General features: G+C 52.0%; 1 protein-coding gene across 19 annotated transcripts in view; it reads right to left on the bottom strand.

Moving 5' to 3' along the window:
• Window positions 1–1925: 1925 nt before the first annotated feature.
• DENND2B (DENN domain containing 2B) overlaps window positions 1926–14456 on the bottom strand; it is a 174054-nt gene continuing 161523 nt past the window's right edge. For all 19 annotated transcript variants that reach the window (XM_067749988.1, XM_067749987.1, XM_067749983.1 and 16 more), the window contains 7 exons: window positions 10936–11084; window positions 6639–6816; window positions 6306–6347; window positions 5212–5323; window positions 4215–4454; window positions 3236–3322; window positions 1926–2705 (listed from right to left, as the gene is read on the bottom strand). In XM_067749988.1, coding sequence (XP_067606089.1) covers window positions 2671–2705; window positions 3236–3322; window positions 4215–4454; window positions 5212–5323; window positions 6306–6347; window positions 6639–6816; window positions 10936–11084 — 843 coding nt within the window. In that variant the 3' untranslated portion in view covers window positions 1926–2670. The remainder of the gene's footprint in view (window positions 2706–3235; window positions 3323–4214; window positions 4455–5211; window positions 5324–6305; window positions 6348–6638; window positions 6817–10935; window positions 11085–14456) is intronic.

Here is a 14456-nt window from a genome sequence, read left to right as displayed (position 1 = left end):
TTTAAATCAGGGGAAGCTCAAAATGTGTTTTGTTTAAAATATTGCCAAAAATTGTTCATTTCAGAAAACTCTCTTACTAAGTGGTTAACACCCACTTAGTAGAATCTGAGTTGCTAATTCAACACTTTTTCTGCATGTGTAGCTGTTGCATTCACAGTAATTCTGTGTACGGGCGTAAGCATCTGACTTATGTCTTATAATACAGTTGTGCCCAAGCATTCACATATTTTAAGTACATGTTATTTTATGACAAAATACTTTTCCTTTTATTTCTCCCCTTTTATATTATGGTTAAGACTATATTACAGTTAAGATGTGTTTAGGTAGGTTACATTATCTATGAATTTCATTTCAGGATAGTAAAAGGGAGAGTTAACAGTATTTGCTATAGAGAAAGAGTGTTGCATCTGCTAGGATTGAGAACCATCAGTTTAGGTGTCCAGAGATCACGTGAAAGCAGAACTTGGAAAGAAGCCCTACATACTTTTTGTCAACCCCAAACCAGGCCCCCTGGACACACCCTCCTCTACCTTCCAGATGAGACTTCTGGGCGAGGCACAGAGCACTCACTGTACGGGCCCCTGCAGCCCATTCCAAGCCACTGTGTACCAATATCGGTTTTCTAGATTGGGATGAGAGCTGTGGCCATGGGAGGAGGCGGGAACCCCTAGGGTTAAAATGCACTGTACTTTAAAGCTACATACAAGTTACAGATTTTTAAAAATAATAATTTACACCTATATACCTTGTGATCTGATCACATGTCGAGGATTCTGTGGAGCCACATTAAAAAAGAGAGGGAGAGGAAAGGAGAAAGAAATAGCACCTTTTGTAAACTTATTTTATTAAGGAATCCACTTCTATGACTCACGAAGCCCAGGATGAGTTAACAGTGACAAGTTCTGGAGGTAACAACACCCTACTCTGGACTTTCCAGTTATAACCACTGTCTTCTCTCTCTACCTCAGCTGAAAACCCAGACTCATGAGGCCTCAATCCCTGCCCTCCTATTCCTGGAAGATGCCAAAGCCAACTATGTAAGGGCTTTCTCAGAGGAGAAGACGAATTTGTCTTCCCAGAAGACAAACCCTCTACTTTGCTTTATGAGGCAGACAGCAACCCCAAACTATGGACAGGTTGGGACCTGTGCAGGGCTCAGTGGAGATGGGAAAAGAAGGAAAGGGGATTCAGGAAGGGATCATCTCCTGTTTAACAAGCAGGCTAAGGTGGAAGGACAGGAAAACTTCACTCTATGATTCAAATCCACCAGACTCAAAGCCAATACCAATGAAGAGACTTCCAGCTTAATGCCTCATCCTGGGAATTTTCAAGGTCTCAGCTCTGTGAAGGCCTTGGGTGAGTGGAAAGCCTAAGCCACCCATATTCCCCACCTTGCTTCTCTCCTTGCTTTTCCAAGGAATATAGCAGAATTTTCTATATGCACACCTAGACTTCCAATGGAAAAAAAACTTCACAGAGTGACATGGAAGAGCCGTAGACAATGGGCCAGGGCTATAAGCCAGCCCTGGATTGGCTTTAGCTGGGCTTGACTCCACCAATGTTAAGATACCCAATGATGTCTTAAGGGCTTCATACTGAATAGGAAAATGTCAAGATTCACCTAATAGTGGAGCCAAGGGGCAATGAACATTCTTTCCATCACTGGAAACACATAGGATCTGAACAGTTAGCTGTTGGAGAGGGAAGCTGAGCTAGAGCAATGATTAGGTATCTTCTAAGAGCAGTCATACAGCTCGGGCCAGAGAACTCAATTTCAGGGGAGGTCAGTGACCCACACTAAAGGTAAACTCTTAAATCAAGTACTCAGTTCCCTGCATGAAGGTGTTTCATCCCTGATGGGCCTGCCTCAGCCCATTCCCCTGGAGAGAGAACTCTAGATAATAAAGCCAAGAAACACATGGGGCTCTGGGCCCAAACAACTATACACTGTTTATTGAGAACACCCGTAGATGACGGGAAGGAGGGGTGCCCTGTACCGCATCATGGCTACCACTGAGTGGGAGCCGGGCCCAGAGAACACTAGCAGAGCTGGGGGGTGGGCTTCCCATGACTCACTGACCATCACAAAGGTGGGAGGAATAGGAGAAGGCCAGGCCCAAGAGCCTGGTACCATGCTGCAAACGGGGGTTGATTGGTCTTTGCTTTTCAGAAACAGAGGATTAGGGGAGGGGGACTACTAGAAAAAAATAGAAACTCTAAGATTAAAAAAAAATAGTCCTGTACATAACAAGACAGCATCTGCTCTCCAGGGCCCGAGACTGGCAGCAGGGGCCTTAGGCAGGCAGGCCAGGAGCCTCCAGGGGAAGATCAGTGGTTCGGCTGAGACAGTCAGCTGCACATAATTGGCCAGTCGCCAGCACCCAGCAAAACTTCATCCGTGCTCGGGCAGGGCAGGAAAGCACCCGGCCTCTTGGGAATACACAAATATTTACCGGATTCTCTGCTCGTTACAGAAACAGATAAGAAAGCTTACAGCAGATTATTTACAAACAGTATCCTGGGATATTGTGAAGGCAGAGGTGGGCTGGCTTGGAGGGTGGGGTCTGTGGGGGCAGAGCAGCCATAGCAGCCCAGAGGGTCCAAGGCTGGGCCCCCTCCCCAGGCTCCAGGCTCTGCAAGGCACTGGACTCTGTTACTGGGAAAGGGGGCTTAATTCTTCTTGTGGAGGAACTTCATTTTGTTGCCTGTGGGCCAGAGGAGGGCAAGAGTGAGAATGTTTCAGTATCATCTCTTCCAACAGCCCTAACCCTCTCAGTGGGAGAGAAGGATTAGAAAGACTGGATTACAGCTAGGTATGATCCAGGATGGTGAAAACACTCTAGAGCTCTAATCAGAGCACTGGTATTAATCATGTATGGATTTGGGCAAGCCATTTAACTTCTTCAGTCTCAATTTTCCTTTTAAAGTGAGACATGCTATGATGCTGTGATTTAGTTGGCTCAGCTCTTTGAAGGGCACTCTGGTGCTGCCACTTTTGTAGTTAGACCCCTTATAGCCTCGAGGAAAGCTCACTGGTCCTAATGGCCCTTGTGCTCACTCAGGAAGGAGTGCACCCAGGAAGACCTGACCTAGGTGAGGCTCTATGAGATCTCTTCCTGTTCTGTCTACAGCCCCGATATAAATACTGGCATGGGTTTAGAGTAGTTTGGGGTACAGATTCCCCCAGACCCTCCCTTCTTGCTGAATATGTCTCATTAGTGACAAAGCTACTTACCCAAACCGCGGAGAAACTTGTTCATTCCACTCTGCTCAGTGTCTGGCAGTTCCTCTAAATACTGCTCCACTCGCTGCTCAAAGAGGCCTGGGGAAGAGGAGAAACAGGAACAGAGAAGAGAAGAGTCATTGGAGGAAGGGAAGGGGAGGCCTCCTGGAGGGAGACCAAAGGACACAGATCCCAAAAAGGGGGAAACCAAAGATCTGCAATTATAAGAGCATCCTACCAGAATTCAGACTGGCTCATCCATTCAGACTGGGCTTATCAGACTGGCCCATGTTCACTGCTGATGGCAAGAGCCCCTTGCCTCCCAGTGCACGTTCCTGAGCTGCATTATGGTGAGGATGCCACTCCTCGTAACAGAGCTGCCCCCAAGTGGACACCTTCTCCAGCTCCTTTTAGACCACACTACCATGTTGTTTCAAAAGGTTTGTTACACTAAATGGACAGTATTAGTGGGCAGAATAAATAATAACCCTGAGGTTAGAAAGGTCTTGATGAGATGAAAAAGCCCTAGGGTGGGCAGAGCTGATGAAATAACAGAGATAAGATAACCTTTGTGCTCTGAGGGCAGACTGTCACCAACCTAAGACAGTGAGCTAGCTCAGTTCTCTTCAGGGGCTTTCTCAACCCTGGATTCTCAGGACTCCCTAAACTGCACAGTCTGGTCTTTTTCTCTGAGTAAGGAAGGACCTGTGAATGCTGCGGGGATAGGTGGAGATAAGCCCCACTCTTGCCACGTGGCTCCAGCCTGTGCCCAGGCTTGTGAATGCACGTACTGGGGCAGGAGGAGAAGGTGCCCTTGGCAGTCTCTCTCAGAAGAAAAGGGATGTTAGGAGGCCTGCCCTGGCTAATAACTCAAGAGCTTCCTGATGGAAGCTCACCAGTGCCTGGCTACTCAGCCCTGTGGGTAGCAGAAAAGTTGGAGGACTCCTGACATCCCCCCAGAACACCCTACCCCAGGCTCTTCTGGCCTTACCCTTTGCCCGACACTTTCTTAGCTCCCTGTCTTGGATGAAGCCAGCAAACATCTGAGACTCCATAAAAACTTCAAGAAAACGGCGGATGCTTTTGGAGGCCACAGACTTGCGGAAGGCCTCTCGCTGAAAGGCCCGCTCCCCCTTCTCACTCTGGGTCAGGAAGAGGGAGTAGTGCCCAACAGTCTCCACAAAGAACCGGATAAACACCTCTGACACCAGCCCATTGAGGGTATTACATTCTGGAAGAGAAGAGAAAATCTTTGAGGTTCAGGTCAAGAGCCTGCATCCCCAGCCTCCAGCTGGTGGTGTCTCCCTCTCCTCGACGGAACTCCAGCCAGAACCACTTCTCTGTTTTTGAAACCTTAGCTCTTGTGCTCCCAGGCTTGTAACTCGTTCCTGAGCCAGGAGGTCGGAAACTGTGCTCTGAACACGGAAGCTGGGGAATACTTGCTGGATGAATGAAGATGGAGATTAGGGACCAGAGCGCCACTCCCCACACACCCTCACCCTCAGTGGTTTCCCTGGCTTCACAGGAAGAGGAAGCTCCCTCCATCTCCTGCAGTGGCTCGAGGCAGGGCCTGAGAGGGAGGAATAACTAGTGTCCAGTCAGCGAGAAGAGTCTCTGCGGTTGCCAACTGTCTTCAGGGTTTTTCTCCCCAAACTTCCTGAGGTAGAGAATTAGAGGCAAGAGGTAGCTCTGTAGCCTGGGCCACCCTAGAAGCAGCCCCAATGTTTAAGTTTCTGAACTCCCTCTGATAAAATACCACACTATTTCTCTCCCCTGAGACCCAGTCAAGCCACAACTCCTAGAGCCACACTAGTGGGGCTAGAGAATTCTAGGCTAAAGCGAGACCAAGGTCCTATACCTGAGCTTCACTAGCCAGAAGGGTCTGGTGCATAGAATCAGGGTCCAAGCCCCATGAGGCCCAGGCCCAGGCCCAGAGCAGAGGGAGTCTGGGACCAGAACTGATTCTAACTGGGGCAAGCCTCACTCACCATCATCGGAGTCGCTGTCAGAGTCCTGGGAGATCAGTTCATTCTTCCTCTCTAGAGCCTGCTCCAGAGCCGCCTGCAACTTCCTAGGTAACAACGTGTCCTCGTCATCCATCTGCAGGAGAAGGAAACCACACAGTGACACTGACTGAGCACTTAACTTCGTGCCAGCCCTGTTTGAAGAGCCTGAATATATAATCTCGTTTCATTCTCCCAAGAACCCTGATACTATTATCAACCTCATTTTAAGATGAGAAGCTGAGGCTCAGAGAGAGGTTGAGAAACTTGGCCAGGGTCACAAAGATAAAAAGTGGTGGAGCAGGTGGCATTCACTGCCCAGGACCAACAGGGCTTCCTACCCCAGCACCACGATGAAGTCTCCCCAGTTCCTCCATCTTCGGCTCCAGGGGGGAAGCACGGTTGGCTGGGGGAGGGGAGATTGTGGCCCAGCCTGTGTCTCAGGCGTGAGGCGAGGCTGTTGTGCCTGTCTCTGTATTCTGGTTCAGTGTCTGCATCGTGACGTTCGTACCCAGGAGTCGTAGCTCTGTCAGTGGTGTGTAACAGACTACATTCCCAAAGGCTATGGCATTGGGTTGTGTTCCTTTATAGAGAGCTAGGAGGATTTCCACCACCAACAGAGGCTCTTTGAAGTTGACAATGATTGCAAACCTTTACATTCCACTGCATTCTGTCTGTCATGTATAATCCTCCAGCAACATTTCAAGGCAGGTGTTATCACCATGCGTGTTTTAGAGATGAGAATTCTGGTTCAGAGAAGTTCAGAGGCCTGTTCAAGATCATGTGTCTCAGAGGGGGCAGAGGGCAGAGGTCAAGCCTTTGGATCCAGGCCATGTTCTTCACACACTCACACTGCCTTCCAGAAGCTGACGATGCCGACCAGAACAGCAGATCCTGCTGAGGTCAAGACTTCTCAGACCAGCTTCTTTCTACCCTTGTCTGTTCTGTGAATGTGGAACCCAGAGGGCTCAACAATCAGGCTGTGAAGGTGGAGTCGTGTGTGTGACAGTGTTGGGTGCTCTGCATCAAACAAGCACCCACCCTGGGTCAGGCCATGCTCTGCAGCATCCCACTCTTACCTGTCGGATGAATCGGTCAGACCCCAGATTCACCATCAGTGCCTGAGAAAGAGTCACGAGGGACAGTGATTCACGATATGAATCCCTGTAGTGCCCTTCCCAGGCCTCCAGCCCTCCTGGATTCCCAGGGTCAGATAACAGGAATAACTCCAGCCAGGGAAAGACCTCCCAAGGAGAAAGGATAAGAGCTGGGTACACAAAGGAGAAGATCCCAGCAGCCTCGGGCCCCCACCCCCACCCCTCCTGGGGGTTTCTGTTCCTTCTGTCCCTTCCTTCCTCCACACCAACCTCCCCCCCACCACCCCCCCGCCGCTGGCTCCCCAGGTGGCCCACCTCCTCCACAGGCAGCTCCTTCAGTTTGGGGAGGGAGCTGGAGAGCAGGCCAACCAGGAAGGGGGTGGGACAGCAGACGATGTCAATCATGGAGGCCGGGAGGACAGGAATGAAGGTGTGCTGCCAGGAGAAGGGGTAGAGCAAGGCCACCACCGCATGGGAGCAGCTGGATAGGGTACTGGCAGACAGACAGACAGACAAAGCACTGAGCCCAGGCCCAGCACCTTCGGGGAAGGGGCGTTACAGCCTGCTGGGCCAGGCTCAGGAAATCCTTTCATGTTAAACCTCCCAGTGCCACAAAAATGCTAAGGAGTCTTGGGCCTGGGTCTGACCTTGCGGACTGGTAAAGCTCCCACATTGCCACTTCTCGGGACCTCAGGGACAATGGCGCTACCCTCTTTGGTGGCTCTACCTAGGAACAGTCATAAAGGTACACAGCAACACTTGAACACACATACACACCCCCAAGAGCCACCCAAATGCACAGGTGGGCCTGCCTTAGTGTGGGAGTATCAGCTCAGGCCAGGGAGTACAAAGGTAACCTGAGCAAGGGCTGATCACAAATTCATAGTAAGAGCTGGAAGGTCATCTTATCAGGTCCACATTTTACAGCTGGGGCCATTGATACCCAGGGTCAGTCTGGTCATAAGTGGCACACCTGGGACACAACCAGTTCTCCTGTCTCCCAGCCCAGTGTTACTTCTACCATTCTTCTTCTCTATCCATTCCTCCTTCTCCTAATTGGAAAAAGTGGTCTGACTGAGGGCCACTGACTGAGGTGAGGCTGGCACCATTCTTAACCACTCCCATCTGTCCTCTCATGCTCCAGGACATAGCCAGAGGCCTCAGTGGGGCCATCCTTCTCTTGGCCTAGAGGGGGGCTCCAGGCCTCCAGCACCACAGGGCTGGGTGGCCAGGCAGAATGACCAGTGGGAGACTGGAAGGAGGATCTCCCCGATGCTAACTAGAAGGCACAGAAGTGAGTGCTGAGGGACAGTATGGGTCACCAGTCAACACAGGAGACACACCCGGCTTTAACCATCCACCCGTCAGGAAAGGAGTCGAAAGCACTCCCCTAAGGGCCATATTACATATGAGGAGACAGAGGCCCAGAGTCAAGTTCCTTCTCAAGCCTGCCTTTCCCGCCCTGTCTCTCCGCATCTATTGGCCCCACCTATTAGCTATGAAAGCCCTGGGCTCCACTTGATCAGCTCCAACAGGGATTCTCACCCTTTCATGACTAATGCCCACCAGTCAGAGAACATGGTTCCAATCCATGACAGAAACAACCCCTCCTTTCCAGAAGGACCTCGGGGGACGTTCACAAGCGTTTTGGCAGCCAGTGCCTTGCTTGGCTGTCCTACCACCCCATGGACGACTAAAATACTGCTGGGCCTTGAGGCAGAGACACAGGTATCCTGGCCCTGAGAGTCCTTCCCCTAAGGACAGCAGCTCCCCACACCCCAAGGACAGCCATCTGAAAAATATCTGGAAAGGGGCTGTCCAGGGTCAAAGGAAACACAGCTCCACAATGCCTTACAGTGGGCCTGGGACTTGGGAGGCAGAAGGCTTGTACAACCCTTAGGGCGCGCACACACACACACACACACACACACACACACACGCACGCACACACACCACACACACACACACACACACACCCTAGGCCAGAGGGACACACACACACACACACACACACACGCACACGCACACACACACGCACACACACACACACACACACGCCCCCCCCCCCCCCCCCCCAGGCCAGAGGGACCAAGGACTTGTGGAAAACCTAAAAGGTGAGCAACGGAACAAGAGCTGGCTGGACTTACTGAGTCTTGACCCCAGTCCAGGCCTGTGTGCCCTCACTGGGCTGCCTATTCTGCCCCTTTTCAGTCAGAGGCAGACCCCAAGCAGGGAAGACATCTTTTCTAAGACCCAAGATTGGCAGGACTTGAATGCTGAGCCAGGCCAGATCAGGGCCCTGGGGTATTTTCCTCCCCAGATGGTCCAGGAGTGTGTTCAGAGGCAGCTGAAGCCACAGGAAACAATCACTGTATTCACAGCCCTGTTGGAGCCAGGCTGAGGGCCACGGGGGTGGCCAAGAGGAGGCTCTGTCCTGGGTAAGGGAGTGGAACTTTCAAGAAAAGAAACCTCGGGGTCCAGGCTCTGCTAGGGGCATCAAGGTCTGACCAGACCAGAGCCTCACAGCTGGGTAGCGGGGGCTTTGCTGGCAGACAGTGAACACGGATGGCAGAAAGGCACAGACGGGGCCCCAGGGAGCTGCCATAGCTGGCTAGTTCCGGTTGCCGGCTCGGTCCCTTCACAAGGCCTGATGGGCCCATGACACACACAGAACTGTGGTGTACAGAAACACTGAGGCTGTGACGGGAAGTGGAGAGCAATCTTCTTTTCTAAACCTGGCTCTCTCTGGAAAAGCCAGAAGCTCTGGGTTTTCCTCCTCTTTACTTCTTCTGGGCTGAGGGTGGCCCTGAGTTCCTGCGCCAATGCCCTGTGAGGGCATTTGGGAGTCCATTTCCTCATGACCCTCTCATGCACACAAAAGAAAGACCCCAGGGATCGTGGGCTTATTGGGGACAAACCAGGACGAGGATTCTTCTTTTCTGCCTCTCATATCAGCGCCTAGCGTACGTTATGGCACATAGCTTAATAAACGTCTAAATGGCTAAATTAATTCCACCACTCTAAAGAAGCTATTGCCCCCCGTGATGGGTTCTTTGATGAAAAATTATACAATGTGTTGCCGAGATCTCATCCTTTCCCTGCCTGTCCCATCCCCTACATATACCCTTTGCTATGGTCTGAATGTTTGTGTCCCCCTAAATTCTTTGTTGAAATCCTAACCCCCAAATATGATGATATTAGGACATAGGGCCTTTGGGAGGTGCTTAGGTCATGAGAGACCTCATGAATGGGATCAGTGTTCTTATAAAAAAAGAACCCCCCTTCCAGCATGTGAGGACACAGAGAGACGCCAACAGCTATGAACTAGGAAGAAGGCCCTGACCAGAACGTGACCAGGCTGGCACCCTGATCTTGGACTTCCAGCCTCCAGAACTGTGAGAAATAAATTTCTGTTGTTTATAAGCTACCCAGTCTGTGGTATTTTGTTATAGCAGCCTGAATGGACTAAGACGCTCTTTTTTTTTTTTTTTTTTTTTGCGGTACGTGGGCCTCTCACTGTTGTGGCCTCTCCTGTTGCGGACCACAGGCTCCGGACGCGCAGGCTCAGTGGCCATGGCTCACGGGCCCAGCCGCTCTGCAGCATGTGGGATCTTCCCGGACGGGGGCACGAACTCGTGTCCCCTGCATCGGCAGGTGGACTCTCAACCACTGCGCCACCAGGGAAGCCCTAAGACGCTCTTTTAAAGAGGAAAAAAAAACCTTGGCTGCCTAGAAGAGCTCGGCCTCTTCCAGAACACCTCATGTCCAGTGACGTTTCTGCCGCCCCCTCCCATGGCCACAACCATCTGGACCTCCTCTGCCTCTAAAATCATAAATGCCAACATTTCAGACTAAGACTTGTGATCTGTTCAGCTCTTTTCTTATTCTTCTTAATCCAGCTCCCCTGCCTCAATGACCTCTCCAGTCCCTGGGCTTCTTTCTCCCTTTCCTAGTTTGGCCAACCTCCCTACAACCACTCTCCTCCCCAGCACTCTCAAGACCCTCACCTGGTCCTTCTCTGCAAATCCCCACATGCCTGGCCCTGGGTCACTCCATCCAGTTGCCTTCTCCAGGTGACACCCTCACTGGCCCCCTCACTGGATGGCTCAGCACCCCTCATACTATCCCTAGTCATGCCCTTGCCCCTTCCTCACTGTGGCTCTTCCTAAAGTTCATCACTCTCTTATAATTCAGCATCCCACAGAGGTGGCCTTGCCTCCCCCTCCAGAGGAAATGTGGCCATAAGCTAGAAATCTTACTTTCTTACTTCCTTCCTCCACATAAATAGATTTGTACCTCTACAATCTTGGCCGTTGCAAAAGCAGCAGCGTCTGTCTTTTTCCCTCCAGCCAAGTCCTCCATTGGGTTCTCAACCCTGCCATCTTGTGTGCTCGCAAGCCCTGCTCCCTCAGTCATCCTCTCTGCCCGGGTCTGCTAACCTTTCCTCTCCATTTGATCTTTTTCTCACCACACACAGACGCACACATACACATACACACACACTCTATGCACAAATACGACTGGCTGGCATATACTAGGGCTCGTAAATCACATTGGATCAATTAGTGGATGTGCCTCCCCCCCCTTCTTCACCTCACCTGCTGGGCCCTACCTGAGCTTATCTGCTACAAAAATGACGCGGCGCTCCAGCAGCAGTGAGGCAAAGATTCGGATAAGCTGGCGCACACTGAGGCAGGTAAAAAGGCACTCGAAGTCCACATGCTCCAGCCGGGAATCCATGGGCCGCCGCAGCTCTAACACCTGCAGGAGAACAGTGGGGCAAGTGGGGCAAGCCAGATCAGGTGGGTGCCACTCCTGGGTCATACACAAAGCGACCGGAAGCTGGCTCCCCTTCCCACCTGCTTTCCCAAGGCCTCTAACCCACCCCACTGTGTAGTAAGACCCAGTCTCCTCCTCCACTCAGACCACAGCTCTGCCCCCACAGTACTCAGACGCCCAGCCTGTGGGCAACAGGGCTAACTGAACATGGGGGAGGCTCTGGAAGGAAGGAGCTGGAGAGCCATGTGCCAGGCTCTCAGGAAAGGGGGGAGGAGAGCTGGCTGCTCTTACAGATGAGGGAGGCAGGGAGCCACACAGCTTCATCTGCACTGCCCTCCCTGCCCTCCTGCCCGTCTCCCCAAGGAAAGGACTTGGCTCTGCGCTGCCCAGCTCCACAGCTGATCGCTGCCCCTCCGCGCGGCTCTGCTCACCCATCTCTGGACAGACAGTGCCAGTGTCCTTGTTGCCATGCCCCCTCCCTTTCCTGCTAGGAAGAGTTTCCTTCCAGAGGCTCTGTCCTGGCCTCTATCTCTATTGGCTTGTCTAATCCCTGTGCCAGGGACAAGGGAAACACAAGCTGGCCATTCCACAACCTTGCCAGGAAGCAGGACTCTCTTTATCAGGGCCAGACCTAGCAATCTTCCCTCCGGAGAGGTTGCAAGGCCACTCTGAAGGTTGGTGCTGTGGCGCAGGGACCACTTCCCTGGGGGCAGTCATGAGGGTGGAGGGTGGCAACTGACCCTGGCAATGAGAGCAACAGGAAGTGCTGACGCTCAGGCCAGGCCAAAGCAGCTCTCACCCGGGCCTGCCTAGGCTTCCCCTCGCTTCCTCAGCGTATGTGGGCAGCACAGATGTGTAGGTCTCCTGAGAGCCAGGAGGGAAGACGCATGCCCTCTTTTAGCCCTATGGTATCAGAGCCCTCCTCAAGAGGCTTCACCCTGCCTTATCTCATTTGTTCCTCAGAGTCTAAACAAGTGAAGCTCTAACTCCTAGTTCAGTAGTCATCCCTCTGGGCCCAAGGGAAGCAGCAACATGGGCACAAGTTGCCCTAAGGATGTGTCTCTTTTATAGGGTTCTGTTTACACTCTGTCTCTCCCACCGGATGGCGAAGCCCCAGAAGGCCCAGTGATTAGCAGGATGTGGGGTACACCCAAAGTGCTCAGTGAACGTGCGCTGAAGGGATCCCTTACCACAATCACGCCAGAGGCCTCTGCACCCCTCCTGCCCTTGCCCCACCTGGAAGAAGTCACAGTGAAGCTCCCCCAAGCCTCCCTCCTGAGAGCCTGCATGCGGTCAGCGCCCCACTCCTACTACCCCGAGGGTCCGGGCTCCTCCAGGGAGTGAGGGTTCACACAGGAAGCTCACAGGACCTGGGCCTCTCTTCATTCACCTGCCCTCAAGGAGATCACAGTCCAGTGAGGCTGAATGAGCCTAAACCATCACAGCCCACCAGCTACGTGTCAGGATAGGGGAAAGGCGTCATTAACATCTGCACAGGGCGCTGAGAGGGCTGAGAGGTCAGGGCAGCAGCTCAGAGCACAAGATGCTTAACTTGGTTGTCCAAGGAGAGAAGAAGGGAAGTGTCTACTAGGCAAAAGGAAGCAGGGTTCAGGGACAGTAAGCGAGTCAAGTCAGAGCGTTGAGACGAGGCTGGTGCGTGGGCTGGGCCCCATCCTGAAGGACTGACTCCCAGGCATGCTACTGGGCTCTCAGGGTAGGGTCGGTGGTCCTGCCCCCAGGTCATGCATGAAGCAGGAAGTCCCTCCAAAAGAGCGTGGGAGAAAAGATGCTACAAGAAAGGCCTTAAATGGCATTCGCCACTCCCAGCAAACCCAATGTTTCTTTAGTCAGACCGTCTCCACTCCCTGCAGCAACTAAGTTATTTCTTCTTCCCTCTCCTCAAACCCAACATCCACCTCTGACTCTCGGAGGATGACCTTCTTTTCCATTGTGAGAAAACTGCAGCCATCAGATGAGAATCCAGAATCTACAAGCCATGGCCCTTCCTTGCTGTTACACAAGGAAGTGCCCTTCTCTCCTGAAAAGCCAGTCTCTCCCTGGATCCCACCGCCCTGCCTTCTCACTGACAGTCTGACTGTCCCTTCCCTCTGCTGCTGCTTTAACCTCTTCCTCCAATGGGCCACTCCCACCAGCACCCAGACAACCACCTTCAACAGACTCTCCCCTGGCTCCACGTTACCCTTCAACCACTGCCTCTTCCCCATTTCTCCCCACAGCCAAACCTCTTAAAAGCTGTCTCTACAGGCTAGTCCCCCTTCTCAACCCCATTCACTTCTCAACTCTCTCTACTCAAGCTTCTCGGTCCCCTGACCGCCCCCGTTTCTGAAACTCAAGGCGTCCCGCCACATCTCATCCTGACCTCGCCTGAGCCCTCCTTCCTTTCTTGAGAGGGCCCCTTCCTTGGCTTCCTGGGACTCCTCCTGTCTTAGTTTTCAGGTCTGCTGCTCCTCTGCTGCAGGCCCTCTAAATGCTGGAGGCCCTCGGGACTATCTTCTCTTCCCTGTCTACACTGTTTGCTACTAAACATCTTCTCCGGGATGTCTCGCAGGCATCGTGAATGTAACGTGCACGGAGTCAAGCTCTTCCTCCTCACAAACCTCCCTCAGGTGCTCCATCCGCTGACCTGTTGCTCAAGCCAGAAAACTGGGAATTCGCCTTCAAATCTCCCCAACACTATTCCCTATTTCCAATCAAACACAATGTGCTATTGACCCTAATTCTAAGGCACATCTCCAGTCCATCTATTCTCTTCACCTTTTCGTCCACACCTTAATCCAAACTCCGATCATCTCTTGCCTGTACTACTGCAACATATCCAAGCTGGTCTCCCTGTTTTCACTCCAGTCCATAATCTACACAGCAGCCAGAGTGAGCTTTTAAAATCACATCTCGGATCTCATAACCCTGCTTTAGAGACATTCCAAACCCTGAACTTGGCCTACAGGTACCTTGTGATTTGGCCCTGCTGTCTATCCACCCTGCTCACTCCCTTTTTCAACCATCCTGGCCTTTTTACCCCGTTCCTTGGCAAGCGTCCACACTTTCCCAACTTTTGCTTTTACATGCTGTCCCTCTACCTGGAATAATCCTCTCCCGCCCATACCCTTCTCTTTTAGTCTCCCTCCTCCCACTTCATCTGGTTGACTCTACTCACCTTGGGTCCCCAGTAAAATGTCATTTCCTCAGAGGAGGGCTTTCCTGGCCCCTAATCTAAAGCACATCCCGTTACACACTCTCACTCTGTGCTTTCACTTGGCACCTAACACTTTTAGGGGTTATCTGTTTCTATGTACAAGTATTTATTTAGTGTCCGTCTCTCCCACTAGACTATGA

This window comes from Pseudorca crassidens, chromosome 9, assembly GCF_039906515.1.
Source record: "Pseudorca crassidens isolate mPseCra1 chromosome 9, mPseCra1.hap1, whole genome shotgun sequence".
NCBI lineage: Eukaryota > Metazoa > Chordata > Mammalia > Artiodactyla > Delphinidae > Pseudorca > Pseudorca crassidens.
The sequence above is the reverse complement of the archived record's forward strand: the minus strand, read 5'-3'. Positions and strand labels throughout refer to the sequence as shown.